The 24104-nt window shown below is 38.2% G+C and overlaps 1 protein-coding gene across 2 annotated transcripts; it reads right to left on the reverse strand.

The window, feature by feature from the left end:
- Window positions 1-455: 455 nt before the first annotated feature.
- On the reverse strand, window positions 456-22553 carry LOC111338324 (small G protein signaling modulator 1). Of its 2 annotated transcripts, none has more exons than XM_088743831.1 (21): window positions 22155-22553; window positions 20150-20193; window positions 19842-19917; window positions 16001-16183; window positions 15569-15746; window positions 15155-15222; window positions 10862-11145; window positions 10024-10204; window positions 8016-8309; window positions 7270-7408; window positions 6692-6756; window positions 6456-6604; window positions 5627-5695; window positions 4891-5529; window positions 4471-4595; window positions 4100-4182; window positions 3858-3967; window positions 3650-3746; window positions 3284-3395; window positions 2987-3042; window positions 456-2484 (listed from the first exon to the last, which is right to left on the reverse strand). In XM_088743831.1, the coding sequence occupies exons 1-21, from the start codon at window positions 22240-22242 to the stop codon at window positions 2396-2398; spliced, it is 3129 nt and encodes a 1042-aa protein (XP_088599957.1). In that variant the 5' UTR covers window positions 22243-22553; the 3' UTR covers window positions 456-2395. The 2 variants fall into 2 exon arrangements, with proteins under 2 accessions (XP_088599957.1, XP_022800523.1); XM_022944788.2 differs by lacking the exon at window positions 22155-22553 and adding an exon at window positions 20293-20338.
- Between the last annotated feature and the right edge of the window lie 1551 nt (window positions 22554-24104).

The raw sequence follows: 24104 nt of genomic DNA on the forward strand, positions 1-24104 counted from the left end.
TGACTTACATGGTCAAAATCTATACCCGTTTTCAGAACAAGAATGCTTAAGACCCACAGCCCTTCAGGGAGAATGTACTTACAAAACCTTTTCGCGGTAGCAACCCTCCGGGAAACCGACCTACAAGTCGACTGACATATACAAAATAAGGACGGACATGCTTCGAGATGCTAATCGCGCCCAAGTTCCAAGTTAGTTTTCTTTCACGGACGCAGTGATTTAGACATCTGCTTAGGTTCTTCAACTCGTGAATTTATGTGCACACCCCTTTTGAAGGCGAGAACGACCCAGTGAACGAGGCTGAATATAACCCTTTTACACTCCTTGGGGTGTCACAAGGACAAGGAAAGTGTTGCGTGACAACCCAAAAAACAGCTGCCGTGTGGACTAATCAATCAATTTTAAAAAGTGTAGTTCCGAAAAACTGGAAACTTGAAGAAAAAAGGATTACTAAGTGGCTTATGTTTTCATTTTACTTGTATTGTCACATGTATGTTAGTACAATACACATCGCTCTCTTTCTGTTCCACAGCATTTGAGGTTTACCCTGAAAACGCAGTCACTTGACCATAAGGGCAGTTTCCAATTGACTCTCGACGAACCAAAACCGAAGTAATCACAACGACCAATTATGACAAAGGTATCGAAATCATTAGCAAATGGAAACTTTTCAGAGGATGGCACTTATTTTCTCGACTAACCCCAGCGGGGAGTAGCGCAAAAACAAAGAAAACCCGGATCGTTTTCGACACTCAATTGAAAATTGCCCAAAAACTGACTTATTACCCAGTAACAAGTGAACTAATCAGAGTATAATAGCAGAGCTGCCTGTCGTATAAAGAAAAAACAATTCGAGGAAACTCTTTACATAGAAAAGTCAAAGCGATACAAAAATAAACACACAGCTGAATTAATGATGTCACTTCGGTAAAGAATAGCATGCGTTCCACAACAAACTATAGCAATATCAACTTAGGAAATCCTTAAGGACCAGTCTAATTTATCGCCTGAGGGGGGAGGGAAGCGGGGATTTTTGCGGGGTGGGAATCTAGTGGTTTTTAAAGGGAGCGGAGCAGTCTCCAACACAGAGTAATGGGAGGGGGGTGGGGTTATAGAAAACTGCCCACTACTGGGGAGGATCATTTGAATACTACAGAGCCTTATGGGAGGATCAGGTCAATTTTACTGACCTGACACAACCAAAATCCTCCGGACCCCTCTGCCCCCGGCGATAAAATAAACCACCCTTGTGGCGCGGAAACTTAAAGTTAATCGCTAGGAATCGCATGCTCATGAAAACTGTGAAAAGATTAAATGAAAAGAATCGATTGATGTGGCATTTTTGTCAACTGAGTTACTTCGTTTGTTATAAATACTTTAGTGGCAGCTCTGATTCGTCACAACGTAGAGTAGTTGTACTAAGCTAATAGATACTTATAATTATAACAAATCAATAATTATGAGTATAGCATGGGCTACGGAAATAATCGCGTAGACATTCTTCGGTTTAATAACCTCAAATTTCCAATGTTTGATAAACCAAATGTTTTTGTATCAACCAAAAACCCTAATTAAAGATATTTTAGGGAACACGAACCTGTACCATGCCCCTGCACCTCATTCACGGGTGCCTACACCTCGACGAGCGGGTACCAAAATATATCCAATTTATAGAGCACGATTACTGAATTTGATGGTAAATTAATGACTTACATTATGCATATCTGGACTTTTGTGGTTCTCGATACCAACATTTAAAAAAAGTTACAATAAAATTAAGAAATGCTAATCTGTTTTCCACAAGGTACTCTAGATGTAGCTTGTTAACAGAACTAGAAAGATTAGGTATCAATTGTCGTTACCGAGTATTAATCATTTAAGTGCTGGTCATCGAAAGTCAACAAAAGTTAAAGACCATATGCAATACGTTACTTTCACTGGGTTTAAATAGCGATTTTAAATAACCATTTCACTGTTTCTCCATCAAGTTAGGGGAGAGGACCCCCTCCTAAATATTTCAGGGTTAGATCGGATTACTAATTTTATACACAACTGCAATTACACAATTTAAGACCCCACTTCTTACGTGTTACTCCAGCCTATGTAGCTGGTCTGTTACATTGAAAATACATCCATCCACTACTAATAACTTAAAATTGCCCTAAAGTTGTCTCCAATGGCGACGAATAACAATCTATTTACAAAACTTAGCACCTTGTAATTGGTTATCCACTGCCATAGTTTCCAAAGCGTTGTCTGCTGTACTTCCACTTCTCGATATCTTATAGCTCTAAGCTCATCAAACAATAAAGACCATATTTCTCAATAAAAGAGAGGCTGTGTAAGTTAATTAAGTCTCGGTTACGCCGTTTGTGTAACCAGCGTTTATCCTGTTTTACTGGTTTTTGATAAGATCTTGGACCCTTGCCACCAGACCCCGTGCGACCTTCAGTGCTGCCCTTGCGTCATGACGCTCAGCCATTTCTAATAGAGAGAGCAAACAGCTATCAATCACACACTTGAAAACCCGGATGTGACCCTTGACCTTTAAATTTGGTAATGACTTTTAAGTGAGTTGAAATAAAAGTTGAATTAAATAAAGGCGTTTAAAAACAAGCTGATCATGGAACAATATATCAGATCAGATTTCGATCTCAAGTCCTACTTTAAACGGTTGATCACGTCTTCTCATCGTATTTAACAACATCGTTTCTGATCCCACCTTGATCTGACAGAAATATTCGAGCGGTGATTTCATTCCTTCATTACGACGAGGATTGACACTTTTAAAAGGGGGGACTCTTACAAGGTTATGTACTGGGAGGGGGTTCAATGGGGCAATAACCGAAGAGACATACCAAGCGGGGCTAAACGGGGGGGGGGGGGAGGGAGATATCAGTATGCGTTAAGTATTTATAAAAGAAAATTATGAGTGATGTGTTGGCTTAAAAGAATAAAGAAGTCCCACAGAAATATATGAGCTTACCATTGAAAAACTTGATGATGTCTGTGAAGTCCATTTTGTTATCCAAAATGATATCCCTGTAAGAAAAGAAGGTAAGATTTAAAGTTTCTCATTACTGTAAAACAGTCTCTTTACCACAGAGACAGAAAGATATGCTTAATATTGATGGACAACCATCAAATGAGCGTTACTCTCAAATTCTTCAAACACTAGTTGGCCAACTCGTCTTTGGTAAAATTTCCTCGCGCATTCGCTAGCCGGTTGAAAATTAAAATCGCGCATAAAAAAGAAACAGTCAACTCATTATTTTTTCTTTACCTGTAAAACTGTAGCAGTGCAAGAGCAATAAAAAGAACGAAGTGTTCTGAGGCAAGGTGTCTAGCTGACCAGATGATTTCCCATACGACAAACACGTCCTCATACAGAAGTTCTGTGAAAAGATGAACACGTAAAAAAAAAAAAAATTAGAACTAAACTGCTCTTATGATTTACTTGACGTCCAACTGTTTTTGCCTGTCTATCTGCCTTCTCATCTATCTTCTAACCCCCTACCTGTTAGTCTGTCAGTCTATCGGTGTCTCCCCTCCCGCATACATGTCGATCTGTCTTTCTGTCAGTTTTTATCTACACACATAACTCCGTCTGAATGTTTAGAGCGCTACCTCAGAGTGTGCGAGCACAAACCTCGTTTGAAGTCAAGAAGGAACCATCTGTAACAGAAGTAGAAATGCGTAAGGTCACCATTTTGCTGAAGATGCTCGAACATTTCTGGGTCGAGAATCTGCAGATAGTGAAATAAAACACAATGTGTTACCAATGTTAGCTGGCTTCAAGGTCTAAAACTGGAGGAATTTTTGTCGCTCTTTTATCACTTGAATCGAAAGGTACGTACTTGGATCAACGATCTCATGTTTGCAAAATGCGTGTCCATGGCGCCACCGTGCGGGAAGTTATTGTTCATTCTCTGCATGAGATCCACGAAACAGCTGTAGGTTATCGCCTCTGAGAAAAGAAAAGAACAGAAACTACTTTACAACGGCTGATCACTCTCCTGCAAAAAAGAATAACATGAGAAGTGTTTATAAGTCTACATTATTCTTTGCCGGGTCGTTCTACGTTCGAGAGGCGACTCACCATTGTCAAAGACAACAAGCAATGGAGCTACAAGATCACACATCCCTTGAACATAACCAACATCCAAGGTCTTCCACACGTAACTGCAAGTAAAAACATTACAGAATCAAACAAAATCAACAATAAACACGAGTCATGATACATCGTTCACTTGACTCATCAAATGACTTCTACTCAGACTATCCAAGCATCAGTCAGAGTCGCTAGGTCGGACAGATCAATCTCAGTACAATGCAACTGCGGACCTACCCCTCCCCTAGCCCTGCATTAACCTTAAATTGTTATCTGTTGACTGTTGTTGGGTTAGGGGAGGGTTAGGTGCGCAGTTGCTCAGATTCAAGGAAGGTGTTGATTTTGTACCCAAGCCTCACCTGCTAATGACGTTTCTTAGTTTATTGAGGTTTTCGTGAGTAAAGTAGGGATAATTTCTGTCACATCTCAGCACGTCTTTCTCAATTCGATGAAGATTTAAACCAAAGTCATCAAGGAGTTCAGTCTGGGAGAAGAATCGGTCAAATCATTTATGATCAACAATAATAACTATGAGCAAAGAAACAACGTTCCTCAAAAAGGTGTTTAAATGATTGTGGTGTGTGTTTGCAATGATTATCAGTGAGTCTTCAAGAGTCGAAGGAAAAGTTATAGCGACCAATCTGGCCCTTGGTAAGTTTTGCTAAAGATCACAAAAAGGCCTTTGGCAAACACCAAAACCCCAACCTGCAGAAACACCACGATCTGACTACGGACAGCTTCAACTGATCTCGAGTATCTGGAAAAATATAGCTACTCACCGAGTATGAACACGATGCTCTAGACCCAGTGCTTCCCTGGCTACACTGTTTACAAAAGACTGGGATCTCAGTGTCCGTGTCGTGGCTGGTCTGCTGTGACTCCTCCGGCACATTGGTGGCACTGTATGTGGAATCATGGCCATTTGGAACGTGACCTGTTCCGTTACCATTCAATTCAACAGCAGAATGAAATCTCTTGCTACATCGCTGGCACGTTCTTGATATTGACACGAACTTGCCATTGTCTTCCCCGCAGTCGCTACAACATCCACTTTCGACATCGTCGCTATTTTTAGGCGGAATAATAAGCTGTCCGTTCATTAATCTGGCTTTTGTAACCTCGTCAAGTCCTTCAATCTCGGGTTCCTCGATACTGACCCTCTGACGATTGAAATTCTCCGATTTTTCCAGGCCACTACTGATCATTTCTAACTGTTCATAGACCTCGTCTCTACTGCCTGTGCTGTCCATAGAGATACCATCCATTTCTTGTTCTTTCTCCAGCTGTCGAATCACTTTCTCAACTTCTTTCCATTCCTCCATGATGTAACGAAATTCTTCGTTAGCAGCCTTGTCTGTTGCTTGACGATCTTCAGGCGTGCTTCCAAATTTGTAGTGCCCCAGTAAATAGGGCCACACCTTAAGGAAAGATGAAACATAAAATACATTCTCAGACAAAAACATTCTTATGCTTGCTGGAAAGTAGTGAGTAAATTTGCCATGTTAGTGATCTTACCTCCTTTCTTAAGGAGTGTTCTACTCCGCCGAAGTAGACATACTTCTTTACTTCATCCTCGTCATTAACCTGAAAAATGATCAGTAGGGTACAAAAAAATGGCAATCACTACTTTAACTATGGCTCCGGCTCCAGGAGTAGTTTATAGGTAGCTTCGTATAGAACTTACACTGTATCCATGCAAGCTAAGTTGTTTTCACGCGTATACTTGTTCGTGCTTAGTCTCCTTCGCAGCCATCGTTTGACTCGTCACGAGATTCGCAGAGAGGGCGTGTTACCGTGAAGGAGTCACGCCACAATAAGTTTCTTCAAGACACCCAGTAATCAATTCATTTCCGAATAAGCATGGGTCAAAATTTAAACCAAATTAATGTGTCAAAAGCATTCAGAGTATTAATACAATGTAGCCATTCACCTGAGAAGGAACGCGAGTTTCTTGAAAAAGGAGAGGGGAAAAAAAAAAAAAAAGGACACGGACTTATGACCGTTCAATATTCTCTCGACCAGCCAAAGGTGTGTTTATCTCACTTTGAGCCAGCAAGCCACAAGAAACGAGCGGCGGGAGCCGTTGGCCTCCGTGGTGCCTATTACTGCTCGCTTAAGGCTATCTCAGTACATGCAAATGAGTAAGCTTCCAAGAAACCTCTGCCTGGCGCGCTGTAGCATGACCGGCAAAGCCGCGAGAGACGACGTAGCTAGCGTAACGAGCCGGCAAAGGGCCTGGCGCGGAAATCGCTTTCGTCGCCGTCTCGCAACCGAAGCCGACTTTGTCTCGGCGCTCGTCCACTCGTACCAGGGCTTGCTCAGTTCTCACGTAAAAAAATCTAACCTTTCCACTACTACACATGCTTCTCCATATTTGTTCTGTGAGTCCCTGGGTGTAATCGACTCCGTTTTCTTCGGAATTGGTGTTGCTGTGGTTAACGAGCCATAACAAATGCGTCCTGACTGTTTTGAGGTGGCGCACGTATGACAGCCCTAAAGACAAAGTATGAACAAGTAAGCACTTAAAATACTCTGAGTTTTATTATTACTTGAGATCTAAATAAACCATGTTCTACTTACATCCGTTGAAAGCTCGTAAAGTAATTTGGCGTCTCATGGTCTCGCAAGCAGTGCTGAGACATTCCCTAGAAGAAAAAGCCGCACATAAAAAAAAATTATCATTACCATAGCTATCATCATCATCATCATCACGATCATCATCGACACCGTAATTGTCATCGTCACCGTCAACATTATCATCACATGGCGAGAGACATGTTGGCCTGGTCCGAGTCAAAGTCATGTGCTTTTTAGTAAAAAACTTTTCTCCCGCAGTGCCTCTCTTCACCCAAGAATATAAATGGCTATAGGAAAGCTGTTGGAGAAAACGAATGAAATAACAAGAACTACTGCCATGGACTGTCATCCTGTGAGGGGAAGGGACGTGAGGGGAAGGGACAGAAGGGGAAGGGACGTGAGGGGAAGGGAGGTGAGGGGAAGGGACGTGAGGGGGAGTCTATGCACCAAGTCGCTTAATGTTACGGGAAACGGCAAAAGCTCAAATGACAAGATGCGTCTTCCTCCTCGAAAACTACATGTACGCTTTTTATATCATTATTCATTTGCTAATTGCCAGAAAAAGGTGCTTCAGAACTCACCTTGTGTGAGGCGAGGATTGTTTTTGGTTTCGTCTAAAGCTGGACTGTAACCTTGAACTAAGGTCCTGACGTCTCCATGGTAACCCTCCCTGCTTCTTGAAAGATTTTTGAGAAGACCATCTATCCATTTCTTTGGAGACTGGAATTGCAACACCGAGTGTAAATAACAAATATTAACAAAACAACCTACATTTAGCATTTCTTCGTTATCATCAATTAAGGACTAACTTTCGAATGCATTTAAAACCTTTCTACCTTGTGACAGCACCGAGGCTTCAAAATGGGGTGAAATTAGGAAGGAGGACTAAATGGAAAGGAGAAGGGGACGGGGGACTTGTTAAAATATAACCTAAATCTAACTAAAGCGGCAAAATGTGATGCCTTGTTTTAATTCTGAATTTTCTCCCAGATTTGATGATTACCCTACAGTGTATGCATTCCTTTAGCTTTCAAATACAAGTATATCACGAACTGAAACTCTCAGGGACTGAGGGGGAGGGGGAGGGGGTCCTTCCAAGTTATAGGCTGATGAGGATGTACCGTTGGATCACTGGCTCGCATTTTCATGACTAGATTGACTATAATGAGGTTGCATTTTCAACAGAGTCACTAGAATGGGGTCGCTCATTTTCAGGATATTGGGGCTGAGACACTACCTTGCCCAAGTGAATGAAAATACAATTACTTCTCCCGGGGAAGAGCCCTTTTCGAACATGTCTGAAATCAACAAATTGTAAACTACTCACCAACAACATCTGGTTTTGTTCCAGAAACCAGTCTAAAGACATAGTCTTGATTTGTGTTTTCTCCTTTGGAGAATGACATTAGTGGCAGGTTAGATCCTGACAGCGGTTTCTTCAGGCTGGGTAGGGCAAGGCCTTTGGAGCGTGGGTTAAAAAGAGGAGGGTCCAGTTCACCATGAGGGTGGAGACCATTCTCAAGACAGTTTAAGAATGACAACAGAGACCCTGTTGTAGGGAAACGGATTGGTGGACGCTGGACTCCATCCTGTCCTATGAGAATAACCACTCCATAGACACCTGAAATGTAATAAATTTCTGTCGAGTATCACAAGTATTGCCTTGGTTTTGCTTTTCTTTGCTCTCCAATTGCTCTGAAAGACTTGAAGTAACCTCTAAACCACTCACGTACAAAACTCAAACCAACCATATCTTGGTAACTCTCATTTTCCTGCACTTCAAGCAATTTGTTAATTTCTATTTACCGTAAATCCTCTAATAAGCCCCCCTCTTTAGAGGAAGAAATTTATTAAGCCCCCCTACCCCCCCTCAAAAAACAAAAATTCAAAATAACACTCCATGTTAGTAGGTACAACAAATTTATTCAAGTACTGTAATTTTAGTTTGTCGTTTAAAATTGATTGATTTTATCATGTTGGCATCAATAGAATAATGGTATACGGAAATTACAGAGTGATGCTAGAAATATAACATGGCTAAACAAGGACCATTGAGAGAGTTACATCATAAAATTGAGTTCTTTCTTGAGTTCTAAATTAATAACGCCCTCTCCTCTATTAAGCCCCCCGTCTCATGAGCCATCCCCCCCCCCATGTACCTGAAATAAATAAGCACCCCAGAGAGCTTATTAGAGGATTTACAGTCAGTACTCATTGATTCCTTAAGAAACATTTATTTCCTTTGTTCTATTTGTTCATTGTGATTACTAAGTGTTACCCCCATTTTTTTCTTTTTTTTTTTTTTTTTTGGTTTTAAGCCACTCAATCAGATGTGTTCTCTACAAAATGTCAAATACTTTACAGTAGCTTTAATTGGATGACTGGATACTGACTCGTATTTTTGTAGGTTTAACCCTTTAGACCCTAACATCAGTATCCATATTCTCCATTCTCTTCTCTATACATTTCCTTCGGTACTGATGAAGAGAATTCCTTTATCAATCAACTTAGCTTCTAACAGGTCAGTGATCATTTCCCATATTCCTATGATCTGAAAGTGTGGTGTGATCGTCTGGGTGAGTAGTGAATAGTTGTAGTCAGTAAAATGTTCTCAGTCCAGTTCGTGTAAAATGATTGGTCAGTTTTGCTGTGATGTTATCGGCTGTAAGACTCAAGTCTGACTTGATATGCTACTGACAACTACTATTCATTTGACTCTGATGATGACTTCCACACAGGTTGTCGAAACGTCAATCACCACCACTGACAACAGTCCTTCTCAGGACTACACTCACCCAGACGATCACAATACACTTTCACATGTTACCTCTGGATTCAAACCATTTACTGTGTTCCTATGAATGATAATTTAATTTAATTTATTTTAATTTAATTTAGTCCATTTTCACTGCATTAAGTTTTGCAGTGGGGAAGGACTAGAAAGGAACATAGGAACCATTCGTGCTAGTCCACCCTCCCACCCATCCCACCCCAGGGGAGGACATCCATCACACAGTAATCTCGTGTGTGGGAAATTAATATCTCCTACCCTAACCCCTGCAGGAGACGGGACCTCCATTTATTCATTCCTATCTGAGAAGACTACAATATCTCACCATTTCTTGATGTTATAGAAAGGTAGCAAATTCTTCTCAATTATTTTAAGACCCTGAGTGTTGGTCCAGCCAGGGACAGGCTGTACAGTAATACCTTTGAATCATTCAAAGGTATTACTGTACAGCAAGAAGAAATTTGATGGTGGTCACTCTTGGGGTTCAAAGAGGTTAAAGTAATAATGGAGTTAGCTATAAAAAGAGTTTGTCGTGTAGCCTTACCATGCTGATGACAGTGAATATACACCACATCATTCAAGTTCACTGTCAGTGCATAATCCCAAAACTGACTCTTCTCCCGCTCACATGAACCACTCATCAACTTATTAGGTGTCCATTTCAGAAGCAAACTCTCATTGCTTTTATGTAATGACAAGTATCCAGCGATGGGGTGTTCTTCATGCTGTGAAAGGAGACAGAAACACAAATACTGAGCAAAAAAAAATTTTTCTTTGGTCAAATTACATACATAAAATTTACATTTAAATAAATTAAAAGTCACTCTAACCAATTTGATGAGCCATAACTTGCACACTGTTTCTGTGTACAGATTGTACACAGTATACAACTTGGAATCAAGTCAATCAAGTCACATAAATCAGTCAAATTATTCTCCAGTATCAGGATTAATGGCCAAATTCAACTGCCGTTCATAATGAAGAACTCCAAGCTAACATAAACATCTTGAAAAAATAAAACTTGCAAAGCCATGGAGTAGAATCCATCTTAAAATTCAGGAGCAATATATATATATTTAGTATAATTTCAGAACTGAGCAAAGAGTTTCCAGCAATCTGATTGGTCGAGCGGTTCCTTATATGACGCTATATAAACCGCTCCACGCGGTTTATATAAAATGTTCAACTAAAATGTTAATAAATGTTACTAAAATGTTATGATTTTAGAGATTTCTCAGTTGTTCAGCTCTGAAATTATACTAAAATAATTATTCGCCTCAGGTTCGGTGAATATTGTTGAATAATCCCCTCGACTTCGTCTCGGGGATTATTCTACGATATTCACCTCGCCTTCAGCGAATAATTGTTAAATATATACTCACTGGCTCAAGGTAAACATTGTTTTTCCCATACAGGAGGGCAGCATGTGAGTTCTGGTGAAGAGACTCTATGTGCTCTCTTGCTAATAGTGGAGCCACCGCTAGGTTTTCATCATAAGAGGCTTTTGTTACTCCCAGCTGTGGTCGCTGAGATGTTGGTGTAGTAGGTGACTGCTGACATAACCCACTGTGTATTCTGTGCCTTTGAACAAGCTCATCTGCTGTTGGATCCGTCCAGTAACTATCTGGTGTTTTCATCTTTGAAAAGTCCAAAGCACTTGGACCATCTGTGGGTAAATTAAATAGAAACATAACAGTTTAAAACAGGCTGCTTGGTTAAGCAAAGAAAGTTAAAATAGAAAGAAGCAGATGTCTGTCACATTAATGATAAAGTACCTTTCTGAAATTCAACTTCAAGATTTGCCATGTATAAAATTGGTGTACATGTACTTACATCTGACTAATAAAAATAACTAATGATAATAACTACTGCATTCCCAAAGTTTCTATTTAACTACAATATAATAAACACTATACTAAGCAGCAGGTGTCTGAGGCTTTATTATAATCCCCTATTTGAATTTCAAGCCACAAAAAGAAAAAGCTAGCCACTCTTTATCAAATTACAGTGCATATATCATACATACTAAAAATTATTTGACAACAATTAACTATAACTGTGTTCATGAAATGTCTGGTTTACAGATCATCTGTTTGTTGGAAGCACATGTAATAAAATTTTGTTATTGATGAACCACTGCATAAATTTGATGAACCACTGCATAAAGTTATGAAAAGCTTTAGTTTACAACCAATTTTGTATTTTTGAAAAACATTTCTTTGGAAATTCAAAGCTTGAATATGTATGAGAAATTTAATCTGCAAAACACAATTAAAACAATTAACACATTCAAATTACAATGTCATATTGCAAGCATATGTCACACATCTTCTATAATAGGATATTTCTATTTCTAAGCTTAGCAACAGCTGAAAAAAATTCATGTCTTCAATAAAAACATTATTTTCACTTCTTTGTCTTTTAATAAACGATACAAATTTAAAGACTCACATTTTCAAAGAACCTCTCGAAGGTCAGGGTAATAAAGGAATTGATTATGGTACTCGACTGTCACACAGTGACATTAATTTATCCCAGGCTATTTGATGAATTTTTGAACACCAATTTTTATTTCTTAAAATATCAAGACTTAGTTCACTTTGTTTTCTATGTAATACTACATTTAAAACACAAGTAGCCAAGATAACAATAATCCCAATCAAAACTGCTATGTTTTCAAGGCCAAAACACTTCCATGATCCCTTAACATCGGAAGAGTTAACTAATCAAATTGTAATGATCTTTTGGAACAAGACAATGGTAAAAACCATAAAAAGAAATGAATAAGAAAAAATATGTTAACATTCAACTCAAACGTGACTAATTAATTCAAGTTGCAGCTGACTATCAGTAACTTAATCTTTGGTAAATAAATTTCAAGGCTGTGCTCCCCGAAAAAGTGAAGGGAGCCCACTGCTCTGAAACTTTGAACTACAGGGTGCCCGGCATATGCTTTTATATGAAAAAAACTAAAATTCCCAAGTTGCCCAAGAGTGAAAGTAAGGTGCTAGGGGCCACCAGGCACTGCTAGACTACAATCCTGAATTTGATTCTCCCTTGCAGTTGAAGAAACAATCATGATTTCCGCTGGTTTTGCTCAGTACATTATCTGTTCATATAATCCCAACCTGAACACTTTTTCTCATAATACAGGAAATTTTTTTTCATTTTTTTTTTTTCAGATGTTTCATTTTCACAAACTTGTCAGGGAAACACTGGACTTTTTCCTAGTATCTCTTTTAATTAATGATTTGTCTCAGTTTTTCATCCCATCCTCCAGTAACTTGGCACAATTCAAATAATTTGAATTTTTCCTAGGCCAGGTCAAGTTACTTACTAAATCCCACTACATACATACATACATACCTAATTATACTTTATTTAATCTCAAGTTTGGAGTAGCTAAAGTATAAGCTAGTTTAGAACATAGCTAGCAGAGTCGCGCAATCAAATTCATTATACGTAAGCATGCTCAAAATCCCGATAGTGCACGCTGATAGCGTCAGCAAATCCGACTTCGCCAAAAATGTTTTTTCTCCTGTGAGCCGCCATTGTTAGCGAGGGGAAAAATAATACATTTCGCGACAATAATGGATACAAACAGAAACTCGGCCTACTAGTCTGAAAACAAAGACAACGTTTCGACCTTTTCCCTTGGGCTAGAGTTCTTAAATGAGGCAGAAAAAGAGAAAAACAAAGGAAAAGGAGACTCAGCATCAGTGCCATCACGATTCGCTTCAACTGATATTGTTGTCTGTTTTTCGCACAGATTTTAATTTAACTCTTACGTTTCTTTCGTGCTCTCCAAACTTCCCACGTGCTCCATAACTCGATAGTGCACGCTAAAGCATGAACCAATTGTTAAATCTTGGAGTTACAAGTACAATTCTAAATACTACTAAAGTGTAAAATTGTGACATTCTAAAATTTAACTATGAGAAAGAGTCATGCTGTAGAATCTTGCGCTTGAAATCAGAAAAGTCAGACGTTCTAAGATTTCGAAAGAGAGTTCCATAGTTTTGAAGCCATATATGAAAGGAGTGAAAACCACAAGTAGTAGTTTTTGTAGACGGTAGAGACAAAATATAATTTCCGCATAGATTATATGGGATCATGCAGACCGGGATCATGCAGACTGGAAACTAAACATATTCCTTAGATGGCCTGGATAGCAGTTAAAAAACAAGCTCTTGTACAATATAATTAAGAAAGTCTAGCTGAAGGCATCTTTTATATAGAGATTTGGAGTTAACTTTGCTAAGTAGAGAGTCATAGGGAGAATTATAATTTGCATTTGCATTTGCATAACTACATTTGCATAACAGAGCAAGGTTGATTGATAAGTCACAAAACATGCAACCACACCATTTGAAGTTACCAGGGACTATACACCTGTCCAGCTGTATATATAAGATCGTTTTGATCATTTTAAACTAACATGCTCTCTTCATAACAGTTTTCAAGCAGGCTACAACTTAATATAAAGCATTTACTTTAGTAACTAAAAAAATATTCGTTCACAAAATAATCAGCTTGACACAGTATCATTTGCAAATGATAGGTCAGCCAATTTTAACAATAAGCTGACCACAGAGATTCACTTTCCATCTAAAATAAAAGCAAGTTTCTGCATTATGTACATTTTTTTAATTATGATTTTTGCATTAAATGTGAACATCAGACGGCTTTTTGCCATTTTTCCAAAACAAGTGATTTAAGAATATAAGAAAAGTGAGTAAAATAAGAGTTGCCATTTGCCACCACCACTAGTGTAATGCCCAAGGTCATTATTTTTACCTCACTCCACAAGAGAAAATGTTCTTATTTAACCTCAACAATAGATAAGACACCTACAACAAAAACTGACAACTCATAAAAATGCAGCATATTTCACTGTGCCCAAACTTTCATGCCCATATTTGTCTCACCATTATATCAAAGGAACTCTAAGGAGATGTTTTATGCAATCACCAATATACAGAAACTTCTGATCACTAATTTTGCAGCAACTGATACATGGGGATGAACGACAAAGTTCTACTTCTTAAATCATGACAGCAAAGAATTACAAGGCAATTTATATTGCAGGTGTGTGCAATGAATGAAGCTGACTCCCCCCATATGAATATGATTTTTTATCTCTGTTAAATCAACAGAAGAAATTTGTCTGGTTTTCATTTGTCTCCTTACGTAATAAATTCTAACTTACCAATTGCTAGCAAAAAAAAGAAAAATCCAGAAACAAGATCACTGAAATGATGTGTTTTCTAAAGGTATAAGAGCTTTGGTTTGAAAATAGGAACAGAACTTGGACATCTAATTAGGAATGCACCTACAAAATTAAAATATGTATGACAACCAACAGACTGCATTTATGTTTGAAACTTATCAGTTCAAATAGGTCCAGCGGTAATTTATAAGAAGTAAACCATCAAATGCATCATTAAATATCTGTCTCAAAAGACAGCAGGAAACATTTATTTATCATTCAGACACTGGTTTAAACTAAGACAATGAAATGCTTGGGTTGCAATCCCATCCAAACTAAATGTAACAATATTTTAGAAGCAAACAAGTCACATCAAGAAAAAACTCCAATCAGTCACACAGTAAAAGTTAACAAAGCATTAATCCAAGGAAAAGAAATCCTTGCAAGCTCATTGTATTTTGCTTACCTAAAAGTTCAATGAATATTTTTCCATCAGCTGGGTCACTAAGTAGTGCCTCAGGCTCATAAAATTGACTGCAAAACACACAAATTACCTTTTGTAAGTCCACAATGACAAATAAATCCATTTTTAATTGGGAGAAAACTTCACCGTCATCTACCATCACTTATGCTCTGTGGTGATACATTGAAATTATCAGACCTTCTTCCTACACTGTACATGTGGAACATGAACATATGCACTGACTAATAAATTAAAAATCAATTAATGCAACAACAGTTTTTTTCCTTAAAAGCTTTTTAATTGCACACACTCGTATACATGCCTCTAATAATTGCACTGTTGCAACCAATAAAAACAGACCTGTGTGGTACTGTGTGTAGTGTTTGATGTTATTTCAAACCACCCTTCTCCCCTCACCTTGCATTATTTTGCAGATCCTCCACAATCTTTCCCAGCAATTTTTCCAAAAGAGCTATTCTAATCCATAAAAACTTGCCACAGTGGCCACTGATGTTATATCCATTTATTTTCCTACTGCTACCATTCAATGTAGAAAAGTTGAATTTCAACTTGAGTAATGGGCTTTCTGCAGAACCTGGTGAGATAAAAAAATTCTGCAAGCTGGAAAAATTTTAACTGAGTATCAAAAAAAATGTGGGATCATTGCATAAGCTTTGCCTTGTTGTGTATTTAGTTCTATGACTGATATAAGGAAGTCCCACCACACTTTCAACCAATCAGATGTAATTTTACTAAAAACTTATCTTGACTTGCATTTTCCCATCTTTAGGCCTTTTTGCTAGTTTAAAGGTCATCCAACAAATCTGCAACTATCATTCAATGAAATACCTGCTGATGTGTTCTTTGTCCCATCCTTGTTCTTCTCTTCTTCCCCAGAGAGTTTTTTAACCAGTTCAGCAGCAGGTTCTGATAAACGAGCAAGCTTTTCCAAAACAGCCTGGGTGTCCTGAGCAGGAAGAAGACCAGCCGCTCTTTTCTTCAAGCCATGTGCAATGCCTGCCTCTACAGCACCTTCAAAAATGTCAAAGACAACTAAACTGAAAAAATCTGCTCAAACCATTTTAAAGCCCTGAGAAAACACCCTCAGTTTAGGTCAATCAATCCACTATTAACCCGTTAACTATCACAATCTGATTGTTAATTCTTTCCTCTAGCTGCTACACACCTCCTTGTAAATTAGAGACAAGAATTTGGTGTTAGATCAAGATGACTAATTCTACCTGATAAGTTTAAGTAATGGGAGAAGTTACATGTTAATCACATCTAGGAGTTAGAAGGTTAAATTTTAATTTGATTTTCCCAAGAACCATGTTTATACATTATCAAGTTATTAAGTGGTAATGACATTATGGGTCATGCCACAGACAGATATAAAAAACACTTTGTGATACCCAGCATACTAGTGCGGAAGCCGAAAGGGGACGATCCAAAAATATTTTTCAAGTCCCGAAAAATATTTCAAATCGCAATATTTATTTTAAACTCACTGTCGAAAAGTTGGACAAATCCAAAGATATTTTGCAAATCCAAAAAAATATTTAGAAATCCAAAAAAATTTTTTCAAAATCCGAAAATATTTTGCGAATCCAAAAAAATATTTTGAAATCCAAAAAAATATTTTGAAATCCAAAATAATTTGTTCAAAATCTGAAAATATTTTGCAAATCCAAAAAAATATTTTGTCACGTGCTCTTTGCGCCAGCAGTCATCCAGCGTTTTCTTGCCATATCCCGCATCATCCCACATACAAAATGGCGAAGGAACAAGAATAGAGCATGTTCTGTCATAAATGTGGAAGAGAATGTGGGAACAATGAAACATTCTGCCGTTGTTGTGGAACACTAAAATGGCGTGAAGAGGAAAGTGTGTTGTCCAGCTCGGGAGACGAAAGACTGGCTATAGAACATTACTTTAATGAGGGATTTCGTTACGAGACCATTGTTCATTTTCTGGCAGAATACCATGGGATTTCAATGAATGTGAGGACTTTGAAGAGAAGGCTACGTCACTATGGGTTACAAAGAAACCACCTTCATTCAGAACACACTGTTCGGGAAATAGTTAGACGAGAAATTGTTGTAAAATGGGGTTGACAGGCCTACACGACTCCCCAGCACGTGTTTAGAGTAGCCTATTCAAAGTTTGGCCCCATTGAGTATGTCTTTGGGCGACCGTCCTCTTTTGTAAGATACGAGAAACGGATTTTTGTATATTTCGTTAAGTAGTGGTTGTGTTTCAATTAAATACCAGTGTCTCACAAGAATTTGCTTTAGGTTTGGCACTGATGGTTGGTATTGTGTAACACAAAAGGCAAGACTCGTTGGTTCGTCTTTTGTTTCTGTTGAAGAGCTAATTTCCTGTTTTTTAATTCACTTCTGAGAGGGTTGTGCTAATGAGGTCCTCTCGGTAGCCTCTCTTTAGCAAATGCGCTTCATTTGTAATTTTCTCCTCAAATATTGTTTGAGAGGAGTTTGTTCTTAGAAGTCTAAGGGTCTCCCCTATTATGAAGTCTCTTTTAATTCCTTGTGGGTGACAGGAACTATAGTGTGTATACAGAAATGTCTCAGTTTATTTAAAATGAGTACACACATCAGGGATTGCGTCTTTTTTTAATCGTTCGCCTTTGTAGATGTACAGCTATTTATTTCACTGTCTCGATCGTTAAGTTGTCTTGATTGCTTTCAGCTTGCGCCACGCGCGCTGATTCAATCGTACTACAGTTCTTAGTGTTCCCATTTAACACAAAATTTTTTGGGATTTCAAAATATATTTTTGGATTTTGAAAATATTTTTTTGGATTTCAAAATATTTTTTTGGATTCGCAAAATATTTTCGGATTTTGAAAAAAATTTTTTGGATTTCTAAATATTTTTTTGGATTCGCAAAATATTTTCGGATTTTGAAAAAATTTTTTTGGATTTCTAAATATTTTTTTTTGATTTGCAAAATATCTTTGGATTTGTCAAACTTTTCGATGGTGATTTTAAAATAGATATTGCGATTTGAAATATTTTTCGGGATTTGAAAAATATTTTTGGATTGTCCCTTCTCGGCTTCCGTACACTAGAGAGCAGTGAGTTTTGAATTGATTCAACAGCTGTAAACAGAGAAAATTACATGGTTTCACTAAATCCTTTGTGTGACACAAAGCTATGGTAGATTGAAAGAGGTAAACTACCCTCTCCCCAACCCCCCTCCTCTTCTGACCTCTCCAACAAAGTGACATTTATACAGAGGGCCATTAACCTAACACAAGTGAAACAGTGAACATGTCATCTCTCAACAAAAGAGAATTTTAATTATTTACAGTGCTAAGTAACACTCCTACCAATAACTAGCATTTTCTCTGCGGTCACCATTTTCATTTTCATTTTTGAAAGAATTGATATTTTTGGCTGTTTGAAATTCTTTGGGAAATCTTTACCTATCATATATAATCTGTAACTTTCCTTGCCTACCAGAATATTTCAAAAATGTGGAGTTCAAACCTGAAAAATTTACATGAACCACTTGACTGTCTGAAAATTGAAACTTAAAAACTGAAACAGTATATTATTGATGTTAAGAATATTTAATGTTGGTTACAAATACAACTGGAGGATAACATTTAAGATGCATGTATCAAAATCAAGAAAACAAAGTGAAGCGAACGGTTCACCATTACTGTCGTATCAGGACAACACTTGCAAAAATACAAGAACTAAACTTTGCGTGCTTCAGTGAGCAACGATAAAAAAATAAATTCATGCTCTGTGTAAACAGTGATTTGATATGAAAATCCGTTTCACGAATTTTGCAACTCGAGCTTTGTGAAGGTTTTTTTGGTGTTTCATCGCTTTCCAAACCATATCTACCAAAACGACTGTTTAAAGTAAGGCACTCCAAAAAGTTATCCTACATTAAAACTATAGAATAACGAAATGACAACGGGGTGCCTATTAATATAAAATTTCCGATATTGTTGGTCGCGAGACACCGCTAATTTTATTAGGAAATAGCAATTTATTTTATGTGGATACAAAGAGTTTTATAATTTCCAAAGATAAACCAAAATATATCACGTAACATCAGTAGTTGAAAACTCCTCCTGAATTATTTGAGCAATCAATAAAGTACTTAATTCGCATTTTTATTTTACGCACAAGTTCACAGCTAGAAGGAAAATCTTGGATCTTAATGAGTAGTAAGAGTTTTTATTAAAAACCATTGAGCGCAACCTGTCAAGGCTCACATTTTTTGTTATTTTTGATGTGAGCTGCGTCGTATGAAACACCCGTCCAAACCACACGGGGAATTTATTTGTTTTGATTTTTGTGTTTGATGCCTGCAAAAGCGCGTATCTGGTCGATTTGCTACTTCCGTACGTGTCTTCGGACACAGGTGAAAACCAAGTCTGATCCCAGAATCAAGAAATAAAATTCTGTGAGTCTATGAAATTCAATTCAATTAAAGGGCGGGTTTGTGCGTTGAAGCTAGAATTGCTTCCGCGTTTTAAATTCCCATTTTAGCATGCATATAACACTCCACGGATCGACCGCGAAGGAAATGCTTTAAAATCATACCCAATCAAAATATACAGCCTACAGAAACACTTCCAGTGTTTTTACGATCTTTAAAATTGTCCTTCAGTCGGAAAAATTGTGTAAGAAACAAATGCAATACTTCTTACCACAAAGGGAGGTTATACTGGAGCTGTCTGCGTGAATAAACTTCCTTGTGACAGCTTCTTCCATAAGTTGTTTGACCTGGGAATCGACAAAACAGGTCAACATTTTTAAAACACGAGCATTTCTATCTTTTTAACTTAGCATTGCCAAGGAATTATAAGCACAAAAAATTTTGAAGTGCACGACTGCATAATGTAATAAAATAAAGCTGTATATTTGGGAGTAAGCGAAAAAGCGCTATGGAAAAAAAATCAAGTGATTGATCGCTCGACGTTTAAATTTCACGAGCGACAACAAAAATGCGCCTTACCTCTTTCTTGAGGTTTTCCAACAATTTCTTTCGCACCTCCGCATCTGAAAACAAAGAAAATAAATCCAAACGTTAGCATGTCTTTTTCGTCGAGAAGTATTCCCTGAAAGTGCCACAAAACAGTTGTTCTTCGTGAAATTCACCTTTCGAGGGAGCCATCTTGGCCTTCCGGAGAACAGCTAATATGAATATTCAATAAGAATTTATGGACCAATCACAGAACGCGATGAACAAAATTCCCACAGAATACATTATCGGCTGCAGCGGGTTCACAAATTTTTGGATTTTTGAGAAATTTCTATTGGTCAGAATGTGAGTAATTTTCTCCGTGTTTTCATTACATTTATTTGGTTTTACATATTTGTTTTTCATGGCCCATTTTTTCTTCGTGAACATCTGTCAAGAGCCGAGAACCCTTGCCACTGACAACAACGAGCTGTTCATTCGGCTATCGTAACCATTAAACAAAAAAACCTTTGAAATGGAAATATCGCTGGCTGAGTCTGGTTCACGATTAGGATATACCAGCATTTAACGACAAATTACTGTTGTTTTGAATAAATTACTATTGAAAAAAAAACTGACATCGCAAGCCTAAGCGAATTATTTATTGAAACTCTGAAGCGGTTTCAAAATACTCCTCAGTTGCGACAAAAAATATTATTAAATGGCTTTTGGATACTGGAAAAAGAAAATCTTATTGTGAAGAGTAGCAAACCTAAATAAAATCGTTTGCTGTTGAAAATTTAAATGAACAGGCCGGAGTAATTTACTTTCGAGGGTATAATTAACAACTCAATGTCACTGACGAACATAAAACACTTTTTTGTACTAAGAATGTAATTTCAATGTATTATCAAAATCCCTCCGGCTGTCTGATTCAAAAATTCGAATGAAAAATCGTCTGATAATAAAATATTACGCACACAGAGTAAGATTTGTTTTTAATCTCTCTCGGTGGAACCAAGTTTGCTGATATTCGACCCGACAGTTGTTTTGCTTTCAACGATTGATTCATTCAAACCTGCGACTGCACATTCTAAAGCGGCTCTTGAACGGAGATGTTCAATGTTTATTGTTTTGTTGTTTTGTTGTACGATTTCCAAATAAATATCTATTAATATTTTGAAAACGCAACGTCGAAAGATGCCTGGTTAAAATGAAATATTCACTGTCTGAAATATTCTGTCTGTTTGTACCAATTCATTCGCGAAAGATCGAGCCTAGCTTAGCATAATATATTCTTAAGCGTGGGCGAGGAGCAGATTGTATGAAGCTTAAAGCTCAAAATTAACATAAAAATGGTACTGTGATTAATGGAGCTTGAAGATAGCTATCAATGAGAAAACGAAGTGAAAGCCGTCTGACCGAACCGACATAATTAAAAGGGTTTTCATATTTTCCGTTTTCTTTTTCTTTTCTTTTTAACAGGAGGAAATTGAAGTAAACGGTGACTATGAAACCAAACTTAAAGCAGTTTTACTCCTTCTAATCCATAGGTAATACAGGATAAAAAGATTTTCCCTAAAAAACATTTTAGGCCCAAAAAAAGTTTCTATCAAATGTGTTCATTTTCTGCTATTCCTCGTTTTCTTCCGAGCCACTTTCTCAGGCTTATAGAGATGTTTGTCAAGTAATAATGAATTCAAATGAGTTTCCGGTTTAGTCTACTGACACATGATGCCACTGATAGAGCAAAGTTTATCAACAGACAAAAGGGATTATAATTTGTAACCTCAAAAATATTTCTTCTAAGTCGTCCAAATTTGTGTGAAACTTTTAGTTTCTCGGCAATCGTATGTGCCAATTCAAATTTACCTTGAAGGAACTATTTCGAAGATAGGGCTGTGCGGGATGTGAAGGGTGGAGAATTTGCGAACGCTTCCCGCCCCTCCTCTGTGAGTTTCTGTTTGTCACTCGGTTCCAGTTCTCTTATGGAAATTTTCACACGTTCAAAGCCTTGAGAAACCTTTGGAGACTTGCGATAAATAACATCTTTACGTACCTGGATCTTCCTCATCCATGTCACCAAAGAGCGTCTTCTCTCTACGCTTCCTGTTTGGCTGTATAAACTGGAACAACAGAGCGTTCATTTTCGAACCCGTCTGTCCTTATGCACCCCTGGGTAACAGAGATTTTACACCAAAAGTCGTGACAGGTTATCCACAGATTTAAAGCAGACGGTCTCTGAAGCCGTACTGAACTCCTACACAACAAAATTTCTGTAACGAGTGTTCGAAATGATTCGGTTTTTAGGTGAAAATCCATTATTACGAATACAGTGATTCCATGTTGTCACGTTACGAGAGATTACAGAGCAGAAATCAAGAGAGCTCACAAATTCCAAAATATCATTCCTGCCCGCGGTTATGTCCTCTCTTTTCCCTTGAGTTATCATTCATTTTGCTACTATTTTGCTGAAGAAAATATGTCCGTAAGATTATAGGCTAGACAAAGCTAAAAAATAAGACTAGGCTATCAGGCGCGTTTTGTTTGTCCGCCGAGGTATAAATAATAAATTTAGTTTTGGGCCGGTGAAGTTTCGATGGTCAGACAAGTCAAGAATTGCTGGTACCTGTTGAATCAATTTTTTTCTCACTTGGAATACCGTTTGGTGTTAAAAAACCCTTAAGTTGGGACCACACAAACTCTCAGACAAATCAGCGATTTCATTAGAGGTTAAAATTTCTAACAAAAATAGTAATAAAAATTCATGCATTGCCCGGTTGATTTCTTCAAAGTGTTATATTAAACTATAAATCAATAGAAACAAGTTTTCAAAGTTCTGTAAAGCTAGAACATACACCGGGTGAGATTTCTGCAACAGTCGCAGAGACAACGACAAAGTATGCTTTTAGCTCTTTGATGCAACAACAAATAACGTTGTGTATTACCTGTGCTATAGACAACCATCAGGCGTGAGAAAAATATTCACATTTGACTAAGTCATGCCGATTTATAACAATATAAGAAGAATTTGGTTATTGCTAAGGCTAGTTAAAAAAACAATACGAACACGAGGGGGAACTCAGATGAACTGTAAAAAAACAAACGAAAGGGATCTAACGGTTGAACAGAAGGTCTACAGGTAGACAGATAGACAATGAGTAGATACAATCAAAACGCACAGTCTGACAGAGAGATAGACAGGACAGAGGGAGGCGTAATTAAAAGCAATCTGACAGACAGGTAGAAGGAGGACAGAGGGACGGACAATCAAACGTACAGTCTGACAGACAATTAAACAGAAGGACAGAGGGACGCGCAATCAAACGCACAGTCTGACAGATAGAAGGACGGAAGGGAGGCGTAATCAAACGCACAGTTTGACAGACAGAAGGACAGAGGGACGCACAATCAAACGCACAGTCTAACACACAGATAGAAAGAGGGACAAAGGGACCCATAATCAGACGCAGAGTCTGACAGACAGATAGACAGAAGAACAGAAGGACGCACAATCACGCACAGCCTGACAAACAGGACAGAGGGACGCGCAATCAGACGCACAGTCTGACAGACAGAAGGACGCGCAATCAGACGCACAGTCTGACAGACAGAAGGACAGAGGGACGCGCAATCAGACGCACAGTCTGACAGACAGAGGAAAAGAGGGACACGTAATCAGACACAGTGTGACAGATTGAAGGAAAGAGGGACGCGCAATCAGACGCATAGTCTGACAGACAGAAGCACAGAGGGACGCGCAATCAGACGCAGTCTGATAGACAGAAGGACAGAGGGACGCGCAATCAGATGCACAGTCTGACAGACAGAAGGACAGAGGGACGCGCAATCAGATGCACAGTCTGACAGACAGAAGGACTGAGGGACGCGCAATCAGACGCACAGCCTGGTAGACAGAAGGACAGAGGGACGCGCAATCAGACGCACAGTCTGACAGACAGAAGGACAGAGGGATGCGTAATCAGACGCAGTGTGACCGACAGAAGGA

The sequence above is a fragment of the Stylophora pistillata genome, chromosome 13, assembly GCF_964205215.1.
Source record: "Stylophora pistillata chromosome 13, jaStyPist1.2, whole genome shotgun sequence".
NCBI classification, from domain to species: domain Eukaryota; kingdom Metazoa; phylum Cnidaria; class Anthozoa; order Scleractinia; family Pocilloporidae; genus Stylophora; species Stylophora pistillata.